Source organism: Scleropages formosus, chromosome 10, assembly GCF_900964775.1.
Source record: "Scleropages formosus chromosome 10, fSclFor1.1, whole genome shotgun sequence".
NCBI classification, from domain to species: Eukaryota; Metazoa; Chordata; class Actinopteri; order Osteoglossiformes; family Osteoglossidae; genus Scleropages; species Scleropages formosus.
This window is the reverse complement of record NC_041815.1, coordinates 16734791-16757895: the sequence shown is the minus strand read 5'-3', so window position 1 is coordinate 16757895 and position 23105 is coordinate 16734791. Positions and strand designations below refer to the sequence as shown.

Below are 23105 nucleotides of genomic sequence, written 5' to 3'. Positions count from 1 at the left end.
ATGATGTAGCAAGGCTATCTTGCTGAGAAGGCACACACTGGACAAAAATATGGCGATGAAAATTGTTTTTATTTTTCTGAGGCATGAAGAACTCCCTTATATTTGTCCTGAGGCTATACACAGTGATAATGACAAACTTTGGAGCAAAATAAGGACACTAAATACACTAGCTTCAAAAAAGCACTCACTTTCGATAATCACTTGTCCTGGTCAGGGCTGCCATGGTTCAGCCTATCCCAGAATCACTGGGCACAAGGCTGGAGGGGTACATCCTGGAAAGGACACCAGTAGCATGATTGACACACACACACACACACACACACACACACACACACACACACACACACACCATGGGTAATTTAGAGTGTCTAATTCACCTGAACTGCAAGCCTTTGGACTGTAGAATGAAACACCCAGATGCATTGAGAAAACACAAACAGGTTGAGTGGGGTTCAAACCCCTGCCAGAGCAGTCCAGGAAGTGTGAGGCAGCAGCACTTCCCATTGCACCACAGTGCAACTCTTTTGAAAATTTTTTTTAAAAAAAAGGAAATTAAGGCATGTCAACACAGAAAACTTTGGAGCGCTTATTAGCTGCCTTAGTTTGTGGATAAGTTCACCTAGCTTTTACTGCAGGGATGTTAAATAATGAATAGAAGCCAGTGTGCGCTCAGTAAGTAACTTGTATGAGTACTGCATTGTGGTTTTTGTGTGTGCGTGACATTGTTCTGGGCATTAGAGAGAACACACAGGTAAATGCTGACTCGTGGGGAACAACTACATCAATCAGAGCTCCGTGGCCCAAGATGTGATTATGGTTCCTCTGTTTGTGATCAATGCCCTTCTTGTATCCTCAGGGCTCGTTCAGCGATGTGTGATCATCCAGAGGGACGACAACGGCTTTGGCCTCACAGTGAGTGGGGACAACCCTGTGTTTGTGCAGCTCGTCAAAGAAGGTAAGAACTTGGCAGGTGTTTTCCTTTTCAGGGCCTTAATGTCAATGAGCTGTCACCGTGTAGTCTGAAGGTACTTGGTTCAAATCACATTTCTGCTGTCGTGTTCTTGCTCAGTGTGCTTACCCTGATACTGCACGAATACCCTGCTATAGCATTGTAATGCTAATTATGTAACAGAGTAAGCTGTCTTGGACAAAGACATCAGCTAAATACAGTAAATGTCAATAACAGACTCATTCACGCTCTTGTTCAAGCCAGGGTTTTATTGGTCCAGAGCTTAACCTCGAAGAACAGGATGCAAGGATAGGAAAGAGTGCGCCTCGGATTTGACAACAGTCCATCACAGGGCAACCGCTCACACATAGTCACACACAAAGGGCAATTCAGAGTCACCAGTTCACCTGAAACACATCTTTGGACTGTGGGAGAAAGCTGGAACACCTAGAAGAAAGTTTTTATTGGTTGTGGATAAAGTTTGATCCCTCTGGATTTCTACATGAATGGCTCTTAAAATGTGATCTGATTTTCATCCAAGTCATAATAAAATTTTTATTTAACGAAGAGTTCACACAACATTTTACATTTCCATATCTCTATTGAACAAATGTTTTAAACAGTCAGGCCATTGATTTATATATTTAGTAACTGGTGGAACCTTCTTTACTAGCAAATGGTTTTTGTTGCTGCTGATCAGACCTGTGCAATGGTTGCTTTGGTGTATTTCTCTATACAAAACTGATTGCTCTTACATATCTTTTGTCTTACTGTAACTGCCTGCTTCAGATAAAGCCATAGCATTTCAATTGGATTGGCTTTGCATTGACCATTCTAAAAATTCTTCTGTTTGAGCCGCTCATGCTCATTTACTGCTGTGTTTTACGTCATTTTCATATTGCATGGCATCTTTTGAGTTTTAGATCACAAACACGCCCTGATATTTTGCTGTGGAATTTCTTGGTACATCTTGGAATGACTTTGTCTCTCAGTAACTACATGCCATCTAAGCCCTGAGGCTCCAATGCAGCCCCACATCATTGTACTCCCTCTGCCACACTTCATAGTTGTGATGAGGTCTTGATGTTGGTATCTGGTGTTTAGAGAAAACAAAACGTAATGTTGTGTACGTTTACCAAAAGCTTCAACTTTTGTTATGTCTGTCCGCAGAACATTGTTGCTACATTAGTCTGTAGCAAACTTGAGATTGGCAGAAATTTTTTGTTTTTTTTTCTTTTTTTGTGAAGAATGATTTGCTCCACAGTAACCTCCCATGAACAGCACTCTTGTTCAGTGTTTTTCTTATGGTACACGTATGAACGCAGACTGTAAAACAGAAGTGCAAGAGATGCCTGCAGATCCTTAGTGGTCATGGTAGGGTTTTTTGTCACCTGTTTGGTTGTACTGCGTGCCCTTGCACTGATCTTTATAAGACGCCCACTCCTGCAGAGAGCACCAACAGTGCTGAATTTCCTCCATTTGCAAATTATGTCTGACTGTGGACTGATGAAAGAAAAAGTCTTTAAAAATCCTTTTGTAGCCCTTTCCAGTCTTATGAGCTCCAACAACTCTTTTTCTGAGGCATTCTGAAATGTCTTTTGATCAAGCTGTGTCGCACTTCCAGATTTTTCTTTGATGAGCAGGTAAAGTGCACCAAAATTGTGTTTTTTTTTTTTTTTTTTAAAAAAAAGTCAGGACAGTCAAACCCACAGGTAAAATGATCGGAAATCCTGACTGGTCAAGATGTCATGATTCTAGGGGTTTACATACTTTTTTCATCCGTGCCCTTGGTGCAAACAATTTTGTTCAGTAAAGATAAGGAAATACTGTGTGCGAGTGTTTGTTAAATGACTGTGTTTTATTACTATGATATAGATGAAGATCATATCCCATTCTCTGGGCCATTCATACAGAAATCCATATAATTTATTTTAAGGGTTTCTAAACTTTCTCACACGGCTGTAAAGACAGGGAGAACATGCAAACTCAGACCTACAAACCAAACAACACAACCACTTTGAGACTGCAGCACTATGTGCTCTGCCATAATGTATATAACCTTTTTGTTCAGAATGGGTCATGCATTGTTTACTCAGTTACAAGTAAGTTATTTTAGATTCAAGGAACCTCCAAGGAATGTGGTCTTGACTTCATAGGATTTTGACACTCCAGCTGAGGAGTAGCTGTGTTCAGTTTTGACGTTTGTTGTATGTTGTTACAAGGAACTCAATGTCTTCATATGAAAGCCTCTTAGAAACATCTGTACTGCCTGTTTCTCCTGCAGATGGGGCTGCAATGCGTGCTGGTGTGCAGAGAGGTGACAGGATTATCAAGGTGGGTTTATAGAATGTGGATTCCATTCACTGGGCTTCTCTCCCTGCAGGCCTCCAGATCAGTCTGCCGTGCTTGGTTTTTTGTTCTTTCGAAGCCTCTTCTGGAAAACTTGGCCATGTGCTCTACCCTGACACCTTCTGGTAGAAAATAGTCATGGGCAAAAATCTCACAAATCTATAGCAACATCACCATGAGTAATGACTTGCGTAGAATGACTTGCTATACAGGTGACAAGTAACTTCTCAATTCCAAGGTGCATCCCAACGGTCACAACCTACTCTTGATGTTAGGTGTTCTCCTTTTGCTTGCATTGGGTGTGTGCTTTGAGCCAACAGGAAGCTTTTACCTGCAAGTGACAGTTAACAGTAAGGTACAGTCAAGAAATGTTTTAACATCACATCAGGAATTTTCATAACCCCGCTCATGAAAGTGCTAATTTTATTGGATTGAAATCTGCTTTTTTGTGCGTCAAAGTGACAGTGTCTGAATGAAAACACTATGGATGTAAATAACTGTTCTCAATTTCAGGTAAATGGGACACTAGTGACAAGTTCAAACCATTTAGAAGTTGTTAAATTGATAAAATGTAAGTATGTGATAATTTACTAGGCTGCATTGCTATTTATAAATATAATACTGTACAAATGCATGGTCTGAGGGTGCACTGTGCTGCATGACTTTTTTTTTTTTTTTTTAGCGCTATGTGTGGAACAGCTTCAGAGGTCCAATATGAGTGACCATCTGACTGCACTCTCTCTCTTCTTTTATACCCAGCTGGTTCCTATGTGGCTCTCACGGTCCTGGGGAGACCGCCAGGCTCACCACAGATGCCCCTGCCAGAGGGGGAGGGTGATGCAGAGCGGCTTGCTCCTCCTCACGGCACCTCCTTGGATCGGACCACAGTTCCCAAACGGGTAGGGGTATGAGCTGTTCCACTCCTCTGCTGACTCATTCCTTCTGTCCTGCTTTCGTACCTGTTCACTTTGTTTTCCAAGTCCCATTCCCTGATGCTACAGTGACTCCTCCTTAGTCCCACCTCCCGACTTCCTGTTGCCTCTCTACCTTCACCCTGACCTCTCGCCGGTCCCCTTGTTCCCTTCTTCATTGCTGCTCTCCCTGCTCTTCTCATGGAAGAAAGTGGCGCTGTGCACAATCGAAATGTGCTCGTCCAGCCTGGGATGTTGTGCAAGGAGCAGCAGGAATGGCAGGCAAGCCAGCTCTTTATCGACTTGGGGGTTTGTCTGTTTGTGCAAGTTTTTTTTTTTTTTTTTTTAAATTTTATAGCGAAACGAGTAAGCTCTAATAGAGGAACAGTGTACGTTTCAGATTTGCTTTGGTCTGCAGACAGAACAAGCTTGTAGCAGATGATCTTGCAGCTCCTTCATTTGTTTACTGTTATTGTTCTCTGCTGTTCCAGTGTGTTTTTTTTTTTTTTTTTTTTTGCACCAGCGATATAAGCAGTTACTTCACTGTCTTTTTTTGTAGCTCGATGGCCCATGATAACCCATCTCTGCACAGTGTAAAAAAAAAAAAAAAAAAAAAGAGGAAGTTGCTGCTAAGTTTGGGGGTTTTGACAGTTCACCAGAGTTCCGGACCTCTGGTTCCAGGCTCTAAACAGAGTCGGGACTTGCCTGTGAGCAGTGAGGCTGGGAGACTGGGTGTGGAGGTACTGATAAGAGCCAGGCCTTTCCTGCCACTGGGTCTGGTGCAGTACAGCTGTAGCAAAGAACCATGTGACGCTAAGACAGCCAATCACAAGAAACCTTTCCAGTGTGCCACCAGAGCTGCTAACTGAAGACCGCTTTGAAAGTGGCATGTTAGTGTCCCAGTCACCTCCTGGAAGAGGGGGGATTCCATCTCGGCAGTAGTGTGACAGTGACATTCTTTGTCTGCTTTTGTGTGGTGCTGTTAACACTCAGCTACAATGTTATTATGTGATGTAAATTGACTTAAATGTCTTTTTTTAATCTAGAAAGCCCAGGAGGGGTGGGCAGCCACTGGCACTTGGACCCCCAGATTTTTTTTTTTTCCTCCCTTGACTTTCAGTTGGGAGTTTTTTTTGTTCCTTTCCTCCTTGGGCAGTAGACTTACTTATAGCTTTAATAACTGCATGGACAATGTGTTACTCTCATATATAAGCAACTGTTTTATTTGTTTGTCTTATGCCATTGTTCAGAGCTCTGTGTCACTGTGTGACAAGGGCACTCTATAAAAATGAAATTAATTGGTAATGTTGTTTTTTTACGTGGTAAATCTGACTTCCTCCATCCTTGTGTGTACGGGACTTTACCTTAGTACTGAAGGACTGTGTTTCTCAGTGCCAGATGATCACTTGTGAGCATTGTTGTTTCAGCATCATTAGCAACTGTTCCCAGTTTGTACCCTCCTTGTGGGAGTTACGTGCCAGTGAAACACTGGCGAAATGAACAGCCAAATTCAGACACATTTGATGTACCACTAAGATGGTGTCAGAGATTTACTCATAAAACAACCCACAGTGTAAACTATAGTCCAAACACATAGAATCTTGCACATGGTGAACACATAGCATTTTAGCAGCTACACAGTGGGCTGTAGGTAGGATTGTGAGAGCAGTGCCAAAGAATACTTTGGTGACCTTTGCTTCATTTCACAGGTCTCTACCACTCTGGAAGAAGGTCAAAGCCAAAGAGAGTCCCTTCTTCACAGCCCAAGGGTCACACCCAGGAACACTCCCAGGAACAGCTTCAACTCGGTGGAGGGCGAGGACACGCCAGATGCGGTAAAAAATGTTCGCTTTGAGGAGGGACGAGGGAGCCGTGGGAGCCTAGGTCCAGGCTGTACTCCATGCTGAACATGACTAAAGACGCTGAAGACAATATGTAGCTTCACAATATGCTTCTTCATGTTAAAGTGGGGCAGAATCAGTACTGTGCTGGGTTTGGGCCCCCCTGCAGCACAAAAAAAAAAATTCAAATTTGGGGACTCGGGGATTTTTCTGAAAACATCTCCTGGCTCCCTTTCTTTCCCAGGTTTCCCAGACTGGCACTGGCAGTCCCTGTTTAAGCTCAGCACCTCAGATCATAGGGGCAGAAGATGACTACTTTGACACGGAGCAGGAGCAGGTGACTTCTCTGCTGTACTGTCTCTACATGGAGGGTTTATCTTGTAGCTCTCCTACATCTAACCATGCTTTCCCTCCACTTGTTTCAGATCAATGGCCAGTGCAGCCGTTTCCATAGCGTTGAGCTGCTCAAGTCTCGCCCTGCTCACCTTGCTGTCTTCCTTCACCATGTGGTCTCCCAGTTCGACCCCGCACCTCTGGTAGCAGCCATGCCCACCCCACGAGATTCTGTTCCTTATAACCGAATTTTAGTAGACTCCATCCTCACTGTTGTTTAGAATATGCCATGACACTATTTTAGGTGTGGAATAGAGGCTGCATTAATTGTGTTTTCCCTCAGCTCTGTTACCTCTACGCTGACCTTTACAAGCAGACCAACTCCAAAGAAACACGCCGAATCTTCATGGAGATGCACACTTTCTTCATGGACCGAGGGGCAGTGAGTGCACTTTGTGTTGCTGTCACTCTCAGGACCTTTGCTGTAGCTTCAGTACTCGGCATGATTTCCTCAGTTTCAAATCATAAAGGCTTTTGTATTCTCACTCCTGTAGCACTTCTGATATAATTGTTCCAGTAATGCTTTGATTTCTCTTTCTGTTAATTTTTTTTAAATTATGAACACATACACAGAACTTGAAAGTGCCTGTTCCAGAGTCCATCTCCTTTGAACTTGGTAAGTGGTGTGTGTGTGTGTGTGTGTGTGTGTGTGTGTGTGTGTGTGTGTGTGTGTGTCAAATCAAATTTACCATAGTAAAGCCTGAAAAACCAAAGTTGATAGGATTTGCCTATAAACGTAAAAGCTTTTTTGATAAGTTTGTATTAATGGTTTCCAATTTACATTTATTCATTTTGCTGATTCTTTTCTCCAAAGCTGATTCTTTTCTCCAAAGCTGATTCTTTTCTACAAATGTTACTTGTAAAGCTACTTATAATAATTTGACCTATTTATACAACTGGGTAATTTTACTGGAGCAATTTAGGATAAACGTCTTGCTCAAGGGTTCTTCAGCTCGGATTGCAACCTGCGTCCTTTGGGACCAAAGGCAACAGCTCTAACAACTATACTACCAGCTGTCCATTTAGTTGTATTTCACTGTTTTAGATTTGTGGGGGTGCAGTGGTGCAGTGGGTTGGACCACGGTCCTGCTTTCTGGTGGGTCTGGGGTTCGAGTCCCACTTGGGGTGCCTTGCGACGGACTGGCGTCCCGTCCTGGGTGTGTCCCCTCCCCCTCCAGGCCTTACGCCTTGTGTTGCCGGGTTAGGCTCCGGTTCCCCGTGACCCTGTATGGGACAAGCGGTTCTGAAAATGTGTGTGTGTGTGTGTGTGTGTGTGTGTGTGTGTGTGTGTGTGTTTTAGATTTATAAAAAATTTATTGACTTAATATGAAATCCAAACATTTTAATCCAAATGCATGTGTTTGTTGTTGATTCTCTTCACATTAAGTTGGCAGGGATATCATTCCAGTGCATGTTTGTACAAGAGGAGGACATAGTAACCCCACACATAAGTAAACAGACTCACTCACACTTTTTAGCGCATAACAGAGGAGGGATCCAAGTGTGTTTGTACTCCATGTAGCATTAGTTACTACCCAAGAGACTTGAAGGCAGAAAATAACCATGCACAAACACAATATTAATTTGAAGCCCACTTATAAAGATAAATGTGTATTATATCACGCACTAGCAACTGTGCAGTAGCCTCTTTCTCAGTGGAAGGGATGGAAATTATAATCACCACTTGCTGCCTGAAGTAAATTGCTACTTTATCTTAGCAATTATCTGCATCTTCTTAATGTTGTTTATCACTGAGTCTTATTCTAATTACAGAGCTCTTGACACCATCAAACAAAATCTGTCATTTCTCTTGTGTTAGCAAAAGTGCATTCCTGTATATGTTGTGTTAACTATCATGTGCCTTTCATATGGTTTCTTCCTTGTGTGTATGTCTGGGTGTGTGTCTCAGAGAAGACTGACCATGTGCCATGACCTCTAGATCGCCGGCGACCCGAGCTGATCCCTGAAGAGCTTCACAGACAGTACGTACAGCTGCTGCAGGACTCGCTGCTCCCTGAAGTCCAGAGACAGCTTGATGACTTCAGGTGAGAGCAGAGCTGAGAAAGCCTGTTATTCATTTACAGTAAACCCTCCATCAGCAGGTTTTTCCCGCAAAGGTTCTATATATATTTTTCTTTCTTCTGAAAAGTCAACTGTTGATTGTAGGTAATTTATAAATACTGTGTTTTGCCCAGTACAATAGCATAAGCTTTGGAATGAATTGTTAATGAACTATGTAAACATGTCGCATATTTTTAATTGTAGCCTGCTGCTCTGTGTGTGTGTATGTGTGTATCGGGTGCACTCCACGTTCGCTCATTCCCCCAAACATCTTATGTGTACACTTTCAGACAGAAGCGTAGCATGGGCCTGACCTTAGCTGAGGGGGAACTGGGCCGCTTGGGTGTAGAACAGGACCGCGAGCAGAGCCGTGCCACACTGGACCAGGAACGCATTTTTGCTGAGAATGTTGTCAGCAAAATTGAAGAAGTGCTGTAAGTTCTGTAAGCACTCCTCCACTCTGTCTTTCTCTCGTATGTCAATACACACTTTTAGGAGAATTTGCCATGTCATAGTATACAAAGATTTAACTTTTATGTTTGTAACTTGGTCTAGGAAACTTAGTAAGCGTTCATGCAAATACTAAATTGCATATGAATTGATGTTACTGTGAGCATCCATCCTCTGCCTTAAAACAAAAAATAAGCCCTTGAAATAATCTCATAAAGTCATTCTTTGTTGCAGCCTGACTTCACAATCCACTGAAGAGGAGAAGTGGTGAGGGGGCACTTGCTGTTTTCTGCACAGTACTGCAAAACTGAGCTGTTCTCTACAGGAGTCATTTTTCCCAAGTGTTAAATTCTTTTAATATGTCTGAACATGAAGTGTCCTGTGATCAACATCTAGTGAAGGTGCTCAATCTGGTATCAGTCAGTCAGTTTCTATACTTTGACAACTGGCAGTTCAACAGCTCTGCTCAGTGACCAAGACTCCTCTATTTTGGATGATTGTGGTGGTCGTGCCCTTAGTTCTGTGTTGCCCCCTAGCACCACCCTGCAGTACGTGCTCTTCACCTACATGAAGCACCTGGGCCTGAGGGTGAAGGAACCACGTGGTCTGGAGCCTAAACGTGCCCGCATCACTTTCCTCCCCAAAATCAAGGTAAGAATGTGCTGGGTTTTCCTTATTTCAGATAACACTACTATACTTACTTGTTTAGGAAACATTGCCAGCCTTCTTACCTCCAATCATGACTCCTCCTCATGCTTTGCTGAGCCAGAAGAGGGCGGAGAAAGAGGCTGAGGAAAAGGTGAAGAAACCTCGATTTCCCAACATCCTTGGTGGCCCTCCACGGAAGCCTGGTCGGATAGATGTCCCGTCTGGTAAACGTGTTCTGTTTGATCTCTTTCAGAATAGTATATGGCAGCCAACTGGGAGTGACTTTACAGCAGATCTCCCTGTGAAGATACCTGTTTTTGACCTTTCATGTTTATACGTGTGTGTGTGTGCATTTAGGGGGGCGTACCACAGATCCAAACAAGCCACGGCCCCTGAAGCAGCTGTCTCAGTCCACCCTGACAGTCCCCGAAGCCCCTGAACTGCTGCAGCCTGCCCGTCTGCGGGGCAGCCAGTCCAGCGAAGCTGCTGAGCTCCCCTACTCCCCCACTTTCCCTACTTCATCTTCTACCTCTGAGGGAGGAGGACGGGACTCAGACTCCAGTGAGTCCTTCACCACCGTCTGCTTTGTTTCCTTATCTCTTTGTCAAGGTTGTGGCTATTCAGCATTTTCATTTTTAAAGCTGTTTTCTCAAATTCTATGCCTTCATCCCTAACCAGCACTCTGGAAGGGAAGTGAGGGCCTTGCCCCTGGGGACTCACTAGACAACGTGGCAAACAGCCCTTCTGTCCACTTCAGTTTCAACCCGAACAACCTGGACCAGTTACACGAAGATGACCAGGAATGTGACAGGTAAGATTCTCAACACCCAAATTTAGAAAAGCACAATTTTTTACCGCATATCCATAGTTGTTTGACTTGTGAATCATCTTGGTACAAATTTGCAGAAACCCTGAAGGAGGAACACCTAAGATGATTAGAAGGTAAGGTTACTATGCTTTTGTTAATAGGTTGGGTTAGTTATATGTATTGGAGAAACTACTTTCATTGAGGGGGATGCGGTGGCGCAGTGGGTTGGACCGCAGTCCTGCTCTCTGGTGGGTTTGGGGTTCAAGTTCCGCTTGGGGTGCCTTGCGATGGACTGGCGTCCCGTCCTGGGTGTGTCCCCTCCCCCTCCGGCCTTACGCCCTGTGTTACCGGGTAGGCTCCGGTTCCCCGTGACCCCGTATGGGACGAGCGGTTCTGAAAATGTGTGTGTGTGTGTGTGTGTGTGTGTGTGTGTGTGTGTGTGTGTGTGTGTGTACTTTCATTGAGGTTTGCTGTATTGCAGAAACTACTTTCATTGAGGTTTGCCTTTTTACATATTGTCCATGCAGCCTGTGTGGATTAGTTTCTCTTCTGGGTAGCCTTTTGTCAGCAAGTCTTGTTTCTGAACCTGGATGCTACCCAGGAGTGACAATGCTTTCACAATTTCCAGCTGCATCTGTCTGAACAGCTGTTGGCTTGTGTTTCTTGTCCCACAGGATGGACACTCTGGGCCCTTCAGAGGTGATGAGTGAAGATGACCAGAGCTGCGAGGTCGATTCTGAGCAGGACCCCCCAAACTGGCAACAGGTGGTAGGGAGGGAGTTGCTGGCTGCACTATCACCGCATGAGATCAAGAGACAGGAGGTCATTAACGGTGAGTGCTGTGGCATACTGGTAGAAACTGGTTGCTGCCTTCCTCTACTCTCAAGCCTCCAGTTTAATTCATGTTCATTTAATCGAAACAAGGTACAATATATAATATTTTATCCAGAATTAATGTAATGCACCATTGAACTATTTGTAACACTGTGAATTACTGATTTATAGTAGATGTTGTTGCATAGGCATGGCTTGCTGATGCTTGGTCTGTCCTGTTTCTTATTCATGTTTATTCTGAACGTACCTCTTGCTCTGTTAGATGAACTGTGATTTGTAAATTAAAAGATAGGAGTGTATGGTCTGTGTGGATACATGTGTGTCCTGACTTGAGCTGTGTGTGTCTCCCCTCTCAGAGCTATTCTACACAGAGCGTGCTCACCTGCGCATGCTCAAAGTGATGGACAGCGTGTTCTATCAGAGGTTGACCAGAGATGGCATATTGCCCCCTACTGACATTAGAAGCATCTTTGCCAATCTGGAGGAGATCATCCAGTTGCATGGTACTGGCCATCACAAAGCTTCACTGGCCCCTTGGCCCCGTTTGATGTCACACTGAATCTTTCTCTTTCTGTCTCGAATTTGCAATTCAGCTTCCATAAACGAGCAAATGATGGCCATACGGAAGAAAAATGAGACATCTGTCATTGATTGTATTGGAGAAGACCTGTCATCCTTGGTAAGACCAGGTTCCAGGCCCAGTGCAAGGATGTGGCTCAGGAAAGCTCATTGTGTGCCTAATGAAAATAAGACCTTAGAGATTTCTATAACTAAGGAGAACTACAGAGCTGTTGCAGTGAAATCAACCAAGCTATATTTTGCTTTGTCTTCCTAGTTTGGTGGGGAGGAAGAAGAGAAGATGAAGCAAGCAGCGGGTACATTCTGCAGCAACCAGCCCTTTGCTCTGGAGCTCATCAAGAGCCGGCAGAGGAGGGACCAAAAATTTGCCGCTGCCATGCAGGCAAGGGGACAGCCAGGCACACAAGCACCCAGAGCACCAAACATCCTGGAGATTTCATTACAGTAGACCAAGAGTCACACAAACAGACACAGTACAACACCACTGCACTAAGACTAATGGAGAATACAGTGAGGCTGTGCTGTGAGCCTGACTCCCATTCTGCTGTGTCGGCAGGAGGCGGAGAGTAACCGGCTGTGCCGCAGGCTCCAGCTTAAAGACATCATTCCTGCAGAGATGCAGAGACTCACCAAGTATCCACTACTGCTGGAGAACATCGCCAAGTACACAGGTGAATGCTGTTCAAGTAGGGTTTCTGCTGTTTTAACCTTGAAGAAAAGACACTTTGGCCTTTTTTGTTGCAAATTAAGGGAGAATGTGAATGGGTAAAGATGTTGTGTGGGCTGTGGGATTCCAGTTCCTGTGGATCTGGCTGTGAAACATTGACTCATTCATTAAGGATATTGGACTCATTCATAGAGCCAGACAGAGGAAGCAAATGAGACAGCAGCCAATTTATATTGTGCTTGGTTTAATTTATTTGATTAGTGCTCTTTCTGAAGGAAAACATACAATTTGTGGAGTTCAAGGAGTAATTGAGGCTGTCACTTGAGCCCCGAATCTTTGCAAGAATGCAGATAAAACCCATAAGAGGTGTGGTTAGCAGACTTAGTTTTGGGGCTCTCTTTCCTCTTTTTCTTTCTGAAACTGACAGGGATGTGATTCTGTGCGTGTTTGCAGAGGATGCTGAGGAGAGGGAGAAGGTGAGGAGGGCAGGCGAGTGTTGCCGACATGTGCTGAACCACGTGAACCAAGTCGTGAAGGAGTCGGAAAACAAACAGGTAGCCGTCACAGCTACAGCCTTACAGGCCCTGGTGACTCTGCGCACCTGTCACAGATGATTATTTGCCGTTGATGTTATTGATATCCCTCTGTTTTGTATTTTAAACCTGCACTTCCCCTGGTTTCCTATGCCCCCAAGAGGTTGGAGGACTACCAGAGGAGGCTGGACCTCTCTTCACTGAAGCAGAATGAGAACCCAATGATCTCAGAGCTAAAGGTGCGTGATTGGCCAGAACCCTTAGTCTTATTGTAATGGCTCATTGTAGCTTTCGAGCTGTCTGTCTTTTCTGTCTGTCTGTTGAGCAGAATTTGGACCTCACCAAGAGGAAAATGGTGCATGAGGGGCCACTCTCCTGGAAGGTGAATAAAGACAAGATAATCGGTATGCTCCTTTAATTTATTTTGTGCTTTTAATTACTTTGTTCATTTGCGTATACAGGCCTTCGCATTGTCATTATAGTGAATTTTGTCCAGTTAAACACCTGGATATTTGTTGAACTGTCCCAGTTCAATAGCTGTCATTAACTGCTTTGTCCCCTGCTTCTCTGTGCCTCTCTCTACCCAGAGCTATACACACTGCTGCTGGAGGACATCTTGGTATTACTGCAGAAGCAGGATGATCGCCTCGTGCTCCGATGCCACAGCAAGAACCTGGCTGGCAGTGCCGACACCAGGCAAACCTTCAGCCCTGTCATCAAGCTGAGCACAGTGCTGGTGCGATCTGTGGCCACAGGTGGGCTGCCACGCACTCCCTGTGTGGACTGGACTTCCTTCTTCCCCTTGCTTTTACAAACACTTACCTTTATGCGTATGTCTTATTGTATTTATTTGACAATGTCTTTTTATGTCGCTATCACAAATTTGCATCCAATTGGTTTTACTCCTAGAATTCAGGATGGTTACCATTCACAGGGCTGAAATGGCAGGGCCCAGCTTTCTAACATCTTCACTGTCTCTCTAGACATCAAGTCCTTCTTCGTGCTCTCCATGTCAGATAATGGCGCACAGATCTATGAGCTGATGGCACAGAGTGTATCAGAGCAGAAAGTGTGAGTTTCATCCATCCACTTTCGCAGTGGTTGTTGAAGATTCTGGGGGCAGTGGTTAGTGCAGTTGTTAAAAGGTGCTGTCTTCCATTCGAAGAACACTGTTTCATAAAGTAATGTAAATGTATGTTAGTTTACCAGACCCCAATTTAAAAATCAATCTGAAGAAACGATTAAAGGTAAATAATTGTCTGTGGATGGATGTGTGTTTTCCCTGCAGGTGGCAGTGTCTGATCACACAGGCAGCAGAATCTATGAAAATGAAACCTCACAATGTCATACCATTACCACAGCCAGGGTAAGATGAATGTGGATATGTGTTTTCTATGAAATATTTTAATTTTTATTGCTGGCTTGCTGTCACTAAGCTCAAACTCCTCTTCTGATTGTTTTAGTGAGGTGCGTGATGCTGCTGATGTGATCAGGTCCGGTAAACTCAATCCAGACCGTATCTCCACTGGAAACATGCAGTCATCAGGTAAAAGTCCCTTTGAATTCATTCTGATTTCTTGAAACTTCTTCTGGTCACCTTCATCAGTGTGGCACAGTCTGCTGTTCAGTCTGACTCATTGCGTGTGCCTCCACAGAAAGAGATGCTGACGCATTGCCTGTTCCTGGGCCCAACCACTTTGAAGGGGTCAGATCTGATGAGGGGCTGGATGATGACGGACGGCAATTCTTGGAGCCAAATCTTCCTGACAGGCTGGCCTTCCATCAGCCAAGGTCACGGCAGGGTGTTGCTCGTGTAGACTATGATATGGAGGCCTTTGAACTCTTCCCCTCCAGAGCCGAGGAAGCCTTGAAGAGCTGTGAGTGAAGAAGAGTCTTGGATGACCACTGGAATTTTTTTTTTTTTTTTATAAAAACATTGCACCACAATTCTTTGTTTACATTGGACTCTCTCCTTTACCTCAGTGGCAGCACTCAGACAGCTGTTGATGCTGCACTTGTCCCGGGAGAGTGGTGAGAGGACAAACTTTTCTACTGGGGTTTGTCTCCAAAGGACTGCTTCCCTTAGTGTCCAACCTTCACCACAATGGGGCTCTGCCAACAAACACAAAAATGAAGGAGTCCAGCAGGTTGCATCAGTGAATACAACCTCTGAGGACTGTGAGTGTCTCAGCTGTATAAATGTTGTACTATGTTGTATTTTTTTCAGCACACACATGCTCATATCAACCAACACTTGGCCTTCTCCTTCACAGCAGGTTTCTTAGTCCTCGAGGGCTTTGGGGACCCTGGGGAGAGCAGCACAGATGATGAGTCCCTGCTTGACCAGAAGGAACTGAGGGACCCTGCAGGAAGCTCTGATGCTGACCCAGAGAAGCTGCTGTCCTCAGTGATGGCACCCAGCATGTCCTCTGACCTGATCCAGCAGGTTTTTTCGCACCTCCGCAATTTGCAGGTCACATTACATCACTTGAAGGTATGTTTCAATAAATAAGCTCTTTGGTTTGAGTTACCAAGAAGATGAATGGGCAGCCTGTAGTGGTCATCCAGGACATAAATGGGCCATACTGTGATGTGTAGTAGAAGGCTCCTTAGAATATTATGGAAAAGGTGATTAAGGAAGCAGAACTGTCTCCTAGAGATTAACCACACATCAACTGTCTTTCAGGATGTAGAAACCAAGTATGTTGCATTGTCCCAGAGGACAGCTGGACGAGCAACTGATATGGCTGAGAGCAAAGGTTAGTCTCAGGAAGCGGAACCAGTGTGACAGCAGTAGCACAAAGGAAGAAAGTGTACTTGTGCTACTGGGGTTTGGAGGCTTGTGGGTGACAGTAGATGTGGCTGTGTTCTGACAAGCACTGATTTTCTTGAGCTGTCACCTGTAATTAAAATATAGTTAAATCAGAAGTGTTTATTTGGGTGTCTGGATGATTTTCAAGTTGAGTTTGAATTTCGCTGTATTTGGCTTGTGGCTGCTATTAAATAGAAGGCATTAAGCCTGTTGCTTTTGGATGACAAGTTTGCTCACAGTTTGTTTCTCATCCTTCCAGATAAGGGTTAGAGGGCCACAATCACAAAAGCCTCCTGTCTGGTTGGAAGAGCTGGTGGTGGAAGGGGAAGGGTGTGACAGAATGTCACATTTCAGCCTGCTGCCATCACACCACACTGGCCTCGAAGACCCTTTTTGGAAAGGGCTTCGCCAACATGGCCAGTTAAGGACATCCCCCCCAAAAGCCTGCCATACTCACCCTACTAGCTGTGGACATATCAGTCTTCCAGCAGTCTGAGCAAGCAGAAAAAGACTATACAAAAATATGCCAAATATATTAAGGGTTAAACACAATGCAAAATGAAGTTTAGTACAGGTAGTCCCCAATTTACGACAAGGTTACGTTCCGCGAAACCTATCGGAAGTCGAAAATATTGTATGTTGAAAATGCATTTAACACATCTAATACACACATCTGTGTGACAGACTGGGAGATGCAGATCGCTGCCGTTGCCCAGCATCGCGAGAGTATCACTCCGCATATCACTTTCCTGGGGAAAAAATCAAAATTCAAAATTCAAAGTACGGTTTGTACTGGATGTCTGTCGCCAGCTCACCATTGTAAAGTCGAAACAATCGTAAGATGAACCATCGTAACGGGGACCACCTGTATATGTCTAAAAACATCACCACCTTTGTGTTTGCTGCCTTTTCTTTATTCCCCCCACTTCACCTTTCAGGGCACGTCTAATCCTACTTAAGCTTTTTTGCCCTATCGTGTGTATGTGTCATGTATGCCTGTGCTTTCATTTCGCCGCACTCTGTGTTCCTTCCCATCGCTCAGCCCATTTCCTTATTTGTTCCAGTATATCCAGTGCAACACTGCTGAAGCCTTGATGATATTTACTCACTCCTTCTGACTGCGGAATGGACAACTCCAGTTATCCTCATTTACTGCATGGAAAAGTCCAGAAAGAGCTCTTAACACTTTTCTGAACTGCCCAAGTGTTTTGGATTTACCTCATTATAGGATCTTCACTCCGAGTGTGCTTTTGAAACCTCCTTTCTGAGATGCAAAATCCTCTGAGGCTTTGCGTTTTGTGTTCAAGCACAGTTGTTTTCCTTTTGGGGTGATCTTTAAGTGCCCTTATTTTTTCAAATTATCCTCTCAACATCATCCAAAATTAGCTAGTGAACATCCTTCCATTTACACATGATGTTAATGAGGGAAAGGCTGTGACTTCATGTGGGAACCTTAAGGCAGCACTGAACTTGGAAGAACACTGCTGGAGAAATGTTCACTGCTGGTCTTACACCTCAACTAAGTAAAAAAAACAATTTTCTTAACCTTGTTTGGTATTTTCACAAAGACTAAAGTTGAAAATGAGAATGCAAGATATTTTTCAAAATTGAATTTAAGCAACAATGGACTTTGTGATTGTGGATGTAAAAATGTATAGATTTGACAACACAGCAATTAATATAGACAGAAGGGTCTTATTTCTTTTTAAGTGTTTTGTATATTTTCTGTGTTCAACATCAAAGTCATCTATGATTGTAACAGAAAAGGGCAAGGATTAAAGCAGGATTTTATCCATTTTTCATGCATTGCACTTACTGTTGACCGTTGTACTGTTTGTGGTATAATTGGTATTTTTTTAATCAATTCCAAGTTCAAACAAAAATCCAGAATTTAAAGAAATTAAGTTTTCATTCATGACTAATAGCTGCTTGTTCAACCAAGGGACGCAGTTGTCCGGAGCTTATCTGGTAAGTATTTTACATGACACGGGATACGAGCTGGGTAAGACATCAGTCCATTACAGGGAAGTCAAAAACTCTCCTTCACGCAATACATGCTTTTAAGAGCTGTCAGTTCACATGAAACAGGTGTTTGGATTGATGGCAGAAACCCACAGAAATACAGGCAGAACAAGCAAACTCCACACAGATCAAGCCAGATTCAAACCTGCATCTAAATTCATAGCCCAGGAGCTGTGAGACAACAGTGCTACCTGCTATGTGACCTGTCCTGGTGGGTTTAGTGCAGGGATATTCAACCTTTTTTTTTATAGGGTTTGATGTCTGTATCATCTGAATTGAGATTTCCTGGTTTCAGGTAAGCAAGTACCCTTTTGCTTTTAGCCCAAAAACCTTGTGTTTGAAAGATACAGCTGTGGACAACCTGTAGACAGTGAGGAATGGGTCATTGAGGGATTAATGCTACTTCTACATCCCCAGTCATTAAAACTCTGTGCTGCAGTGTGGAGTGTTGAGGTTTGTAAATCAAGGGAGAAGACGGATTGTCCGAGTCGCCCCATCCCTTTCTTCTTTCTGTAACTTGTACTCCCAGCTCCTACCACTCACTGTCTGTGAGTCCTTCTAAAGCTAATTAGTCCTATGCATGTATCAGTATTACTTAGGGCAGGATATAAACCATTGTAATGTACTTTTAATAGATGATATGAGTGCACTTAATGTAAATCGTTACTAATTAATACATCCCTTCAACATGCTCGAGCAGATCAATAGCAATTCACTCCAGCGTATTCATTCTGAACAAACAATTTTTTTTCGTGTGCTTAGGAGCTATATCCTCTTCATCAGGAATGCTTGTACTGTATTATGGATATCAAGTTATTGGAAATTTGGAATGGTAATTTTCAAGGTTGTATACTGCAGTATATGGTTAGGTCATGCTGTTTAGATTTGCATTTATGCATTTGACAGATATTTTTCTTAAGTGTAATTTGGAATAAGCAAAAGTACATTCCACATCATATGAAGAGCTTTTGATACAAACACAATGATTAAAGCTCAGCTTATTTATGTACTCACTGTACATTATTCAAGTAGCTACATATAGAAGTGACATACAATTAACAGATATATCCATGAAAGCAGCAGGTGGTGATGAATGTATTTTCAGAGTTATCAGGAACTTGGGAAGGAAGTGGGTTGGAAAGAGGTAAGTCTTAAGACCCATCTTTAATGCTGTAAAGTATTCAGAAGTGGGTTTTTTTTTTTTTTTTTGTTAACGTGAGAGAGGGAGTTTATTCCAACACACTGGGACTTATACAGAACTTGTGGACTTCAAACTTTGGGCCCCTCCTGAGTGGGACAAGCAAGCAGCAAGAGGTGAAAGTGGGTAGCATTCTTGCTACAGTGAATGGATTGGTGAGGCCCTGTAAGTACAGTGATGTCTTTTTCACTGTATTATGGGCTATTGTCACTATTCTTATTTTTGTTTATTGTGGTGGTGATTAGCGATAGGGTACCTTTGTGTTTATTTCTAATGATTCGGTGATGCATTATTCATTTGCATAAAGCAGACAATCCAGTAAGCTAAAAATATGTGCTTACAGCTTTCCATTGATGTGAAGTCTGCTGGATGCATGTGTAGTGTGCAAATCTGCCAAGGACATATTTGGTGAACAGACGAGAGTGCCCATTTGTTTATCAGCAGGATTCATTAAGGATAATTTTGAGCAAACACTACAATTTGGTTTGAGCGCACTTGGAGTGTAATTAGCAAATAATATGAAATCATATCAAATGATTCAGGAATTTATCCCACTTGCTTGTACTTGCTGTACTTTGCTACTCATAATGTGTGTAATTTATAAATTTGAAGAAACTTTTTTGAAATTAGAGTTTACTGTTTTATTTAAGAGCTTGGGCAATAAGAAAGTGTGTGTCCTGAGTATTATTCAGCACTTAAGTTGTTTCCCTCTTCAGACTTACATTTCACTGTTTAATTATTCATTCTTGTAAGTATCATTATAGATATAATGAAGCATTTATGCAAGGGTCACTAACACAAACTTTGATGGAATGAATTCTTGTGGAATTGTTTTTAATAGCACTGAATCAGTGTGACTCTTCTCACAAATCAGCCAAGGACAGCTCTCATTTTTGGCTGCAGTTATACTTAATCCACTAGTAATCAAGTACTAATTGGAACACAAGGACTGAAATAATTTTCCCCTGTGCTGAATGAACATTTACATATACAGTGAATATATAAATCATCACTGTCAAGAACTGATCCAGAATGAATTTAAGAACAGTTGGCCCAGCTTTATCTTGGGCATATATACTTTCTCCAGATGTGCTGGAAACTTACTGAGCAAATATGATAGAACATTTTAGGACATACAGTGTGTATAAAATATTAAGCATTATAATACCAGTTGCAAAAAATATTGAAATGTCTTCTTATGCTCTTCAGCTGTGATATTATACTGTTACTGAAACATCTGCAGCATCTTCTATAAAACAATCTTTTATCCGTTTGTGTTAAAAATCCACTGATGACTTGCAGTGTGGAGCTTAGATATAGTTCTCTGATTATAAAGCCTAGTGACAGGGGTGCAATCTGAGTATGAAGCAAAATGCTGCTCCCACTTAATCACTTGCTAAGATAGGGGTGTTCTTGACAGCTGTTCCATACAACATCTGCAGCGTGCATATGGCTTTGCACCACGATCAGGCCACCCTGACCTGCGTACCTGTGCTCTGGTACTCTGGGCACAGGAGCTGGTGTAAAACTACAGGGAACATAGACTCCATGCTCCAAAAGTCAAGGTGCACATTTGCACCCGTTGCCTCACCACACAGCAAACCAATGGTGCTGTGAAACTTTAAGAGCCCCTCCTAGCATGGGAAGCTTACAGTCATCTGTATTCATTAAGCTGTAGCTGCAGTGGCTGAAAGTGATGGAGGGAGGCTGGCAGAGGGCATTAACGGCAGCAACAGTAGCCCAGCAGTGGACCCGCGCTGGGACGTAGCCTGTCCATCGCTCACTGGCCCCGCTTTCACCCAGTTGGTGTTATTTCTCAGAAGCTTGTCAGTTTGCTGTCAAATGGAAAGAGAAGTAAATACATGGCTGATGTTCTGATGCATTGTTGCCCTGACATGCTGCTCTGGACACACTTCATCAGCCTTGGCTCAGTACCTCGCCCTCGATGTGCCTGTTCCGTGGCCTCGGTGCAAACTTGCCACTGGAGCTGGGCTCGGTCTGGCTCTTTAGTGCACCAAAAAACGTGGAACTCTTCGTATTCCTCCCATTTTCAACTTTAAACTTTGTCATTACGCTCTACCATTATCAATTATGTATTGAGGTGTGCTCCTTTCTTTCTGAAGATGTTTCAGTTGGGTTTTGCCCACATGCTGTTCAGTTTTACACAGACAAGCTGTCTTATGGCTCCTGCTGGTGAGACTCATTATTTATTGATGTACTTATCAGGTGTTATTCAAAGCATCTTTGTGGCTTGCGGTAAAGCAGTTAAAACATCTTTGTAGCTGCATATTATTACTGTACACTAAATAAAGGATCTGAGTCGACAGCCTCTCTTGGCATTTTATTCAACAACCTTGTGGTAAACAGTGTGGTGTCCTACTGGTACAGCAGTTTGGTAGCAACACACTGTGTCCTACAGGGGGTTTTCTGTGGAGGTAAGTCTGCCAGGGAGCACCATTTCCTCTGATGAATAATTCATTTAAAAGAATTAAGCGGCATTAAGGTTTTCAAGTTGTTTTTCCTTAAAATCTCTGTGTGGGTTTGTCCCTTAGGCTGCCTTTTAAATTAATAAGGACTTCATCTGGAGTATTGTTGTACTTCTGCCTTCCAGCGGAGCGGTTCAAGTTCCATTCCCTGATATAAATGTTACTAAGAAATGTTAAAATTGTGCAGTTGTATAAGGTAAAGAAGGCTGCGTTGCTTCACCTAAGCGGGGAAGTTAAATAACTGACGAAGTACTTAATAGTTCAGCTCGCATCACCAGGAAGCTCGGATATTTAAGTGTGTGAGGAAACACAGATTCGCGTCATGATGTCTGGACAAAGGGTAAACTCTCCACAAAACACAAGCTTCCGACTTGTTACGTAAGAGAAGCGAAATGTTTTCCAACACTAGTCTGAAAACACGGTGGGTCTGCCAGATTCTTAGGTAAACTCGCGTCGAACGGTTGACTCCCGACCCGGCGCTGTGAAAAAGGAAGTTTCCAGAACGCCGCGTGTAAGACCTGTGGTAAACGAAGACAGACGGTTCATGGATATTTAAAACTGTACTAACGACGCCGCTGCTCACAGAATGAAAAAACAACAGGTAGAATAATAAATAAACCGAAGAGGGGAGGACCGGGACTGGGCCACAGCACTATGTATGAGTAGCAAGTTTGTCGTCAGCACTTTCAATGCCGCAAGTCTCATTAATACTAGAAGGCGCTTACTTTTATGTGTTATCAATCATGTCCGTGGGGTAAGGCGGCGGTTACATTAATGATCAAGTACACAAGTTCAGGCAGGCAGCTGCTGGGAGCCTTCAAACAGGCATGGGTCCCCCTAGCTTAGCTGGAGCCGAACAGTCACTCACACACAGTCGCTTTCACCTAGGCTAGTAGTGTACTTGGCTGCATGGCATATCGTTGTCGAGCTTTTCTCAGTATTATTGTTTGTTTTTTCCATCTCTAATGTAATTTTAATGTAGCTATGTTACTAATAGATTAGTACGTTGTCACATACGATACGGCGTCACGAAACGAAAGCAACTAAAACCACCCCCTATATAATATATATATAGTATATACTATATAGCCTATACTAGAATAGACCTAGCTAATTTTACTTTATTTTTTGGTAAGTGAATTAATACGTACGGGTGAATTGCTTTGCCAAGTTCATATGACATCTTTATTATTTGAAAATATATGTATTTTGTTAATTAAAATATGTATACCTCAGAAAGCAAGTTGTGGGATCTCCTGTAACGCACGCGCTGGGCATCCGTCCGCATCATCGGGCGCCGCGCGCTCACGGAGCCGCGGAGAGTGGCTTCACGGGGAGGGAGGCAGGGAGGCAGGGAGTGGGGGGGGTTAGGCGCCCTGTGCGTCCGCGTTTCCTAGCGTTTTGCCGCTGTGACGTTAATACGCCACTCGCCTCTTTAATGTTTTTTTTTTTTTTTCCTTTTTCTTCTACGGCCAGTCACAGTACCGGGAAAGAGTGTCTAGCGGCAGAGTGGATACCCGAAGGCTGTGTAGCGTGCGCTGGTGGGGGTACTCAGAGAAGCCGG

At 43.4% G+C, this 23105-nt stretch overlaps 2 protein-coding genes and 1 long non-coding RNA gene across 9 annotated transcripts in view; 2 read left to right on the top strand and 1 right to left on the bottom strand.

The window, feature by feature from the left end:
- Positions 1–16496, top strand: part of LOC108928767 (rho guanine nucleotide exchange factor 12-like) — a 28319-nt gene extending 11823 nt beyond the window's left edge. For 3 of the 5 annotated variants that reach the window (XM_018742876.2, XM_018742875.2, XM_018742874.2), the window contains 34 exons: positions 857–955; positions 3234–3283; positions 3812–3869; positions 4058–4197; positions 5919–6044; positions 6295–6387; positions 6476–6586; positions 6727–6825; positions 7017–7059; positions 8383–8488; positions 8795–8938; positions 9189–9221; positions 9491–9605; positions 9724–9826; positions 9960–10163; positions 10281–10413; positions 10509–10544; positions 11085–11242; positions 11601–11747; positions 11838–11923; positions 12080–12205; positions 12380–12494; positions 12944–13044; positions 13185–13262; positions 13352–13427; positions 13611–13778; positions 14007–14094; positions 14312–14389; positions 14487–14569; positions 14679–14900; positions 15007–15201; positions 15297–15517; positions 15710–15782; positions 16095–16496. In XM_018742876.2, the coding sequence (XP_018598392.2) occupies positions 857–955; positions 3234–3283; positions 3812–3869; positions 4058–4197; positions 5919–6044; positions 6295–6387; positions 6476–6586; positions 6727–6825; positions 7017–7059; positions 8383–8488; positions 8795–8938; positions 9189–9221; positions 9491–9605; positions 9724–9826; positions 9960–10163; positions 10281–10413; positions 10509–10544; positions 11085–11242; positions 11601–11747; positions 11838–11923; positions 12080–12205; positions 12380–12494; positions 12944–13044; positions 13185–13262; positions 13352–13427; positions 13611–13778; positions 14007–14094; positions 14312–14389; positions 14487–14569; positions 14679–14900; positions 15007–15201; positions 15297–15517; positions 15710–15782; positions 16095–16105 (3719 nt within the window). In that variant the 3' untranslated portion in view covers positions 16106–16496. The other 2 variants (XM_018742877.2, XM_018742878.2) reach the window with 2 other exon arrangements.
- Positions 16497–19868: 3372 nt separating this feature from the next.
- Positions 19869–22851, bottom strand: LOC114911598 (uncharacterized). Its single transcript, XR_003797952.1, has 2 exons — positions 22773–22851; positions 19869–20890 (listed from the first exon to the last, which is right to left on the bottom strand). It is a non-coding gene; the product is annotated as an uncharacterized LOC114911598 (long non-coding RNA).
- The window catches only part of grik4 (glutamate receptor, ionotropic, kainate 4), a 148538-nt gene continuing 146720 nt past the window's right edge, over positions 21288–23105 (top strand). For 2 of the 3 annotated variants that reach the window (XM_029255441.1, XM_029255445.1), the window contains exon 1: positions 21288–22142. The gene's annotated coding sequence lies outside the window, so the exon portion shown is untranslated. Of the gene's footprint in view, positions 22143–22648; positions 22673–23105 lie in introns of those variants that run through there. The other variant, XM_029255443.1, reaches the window with a different exon arrangement.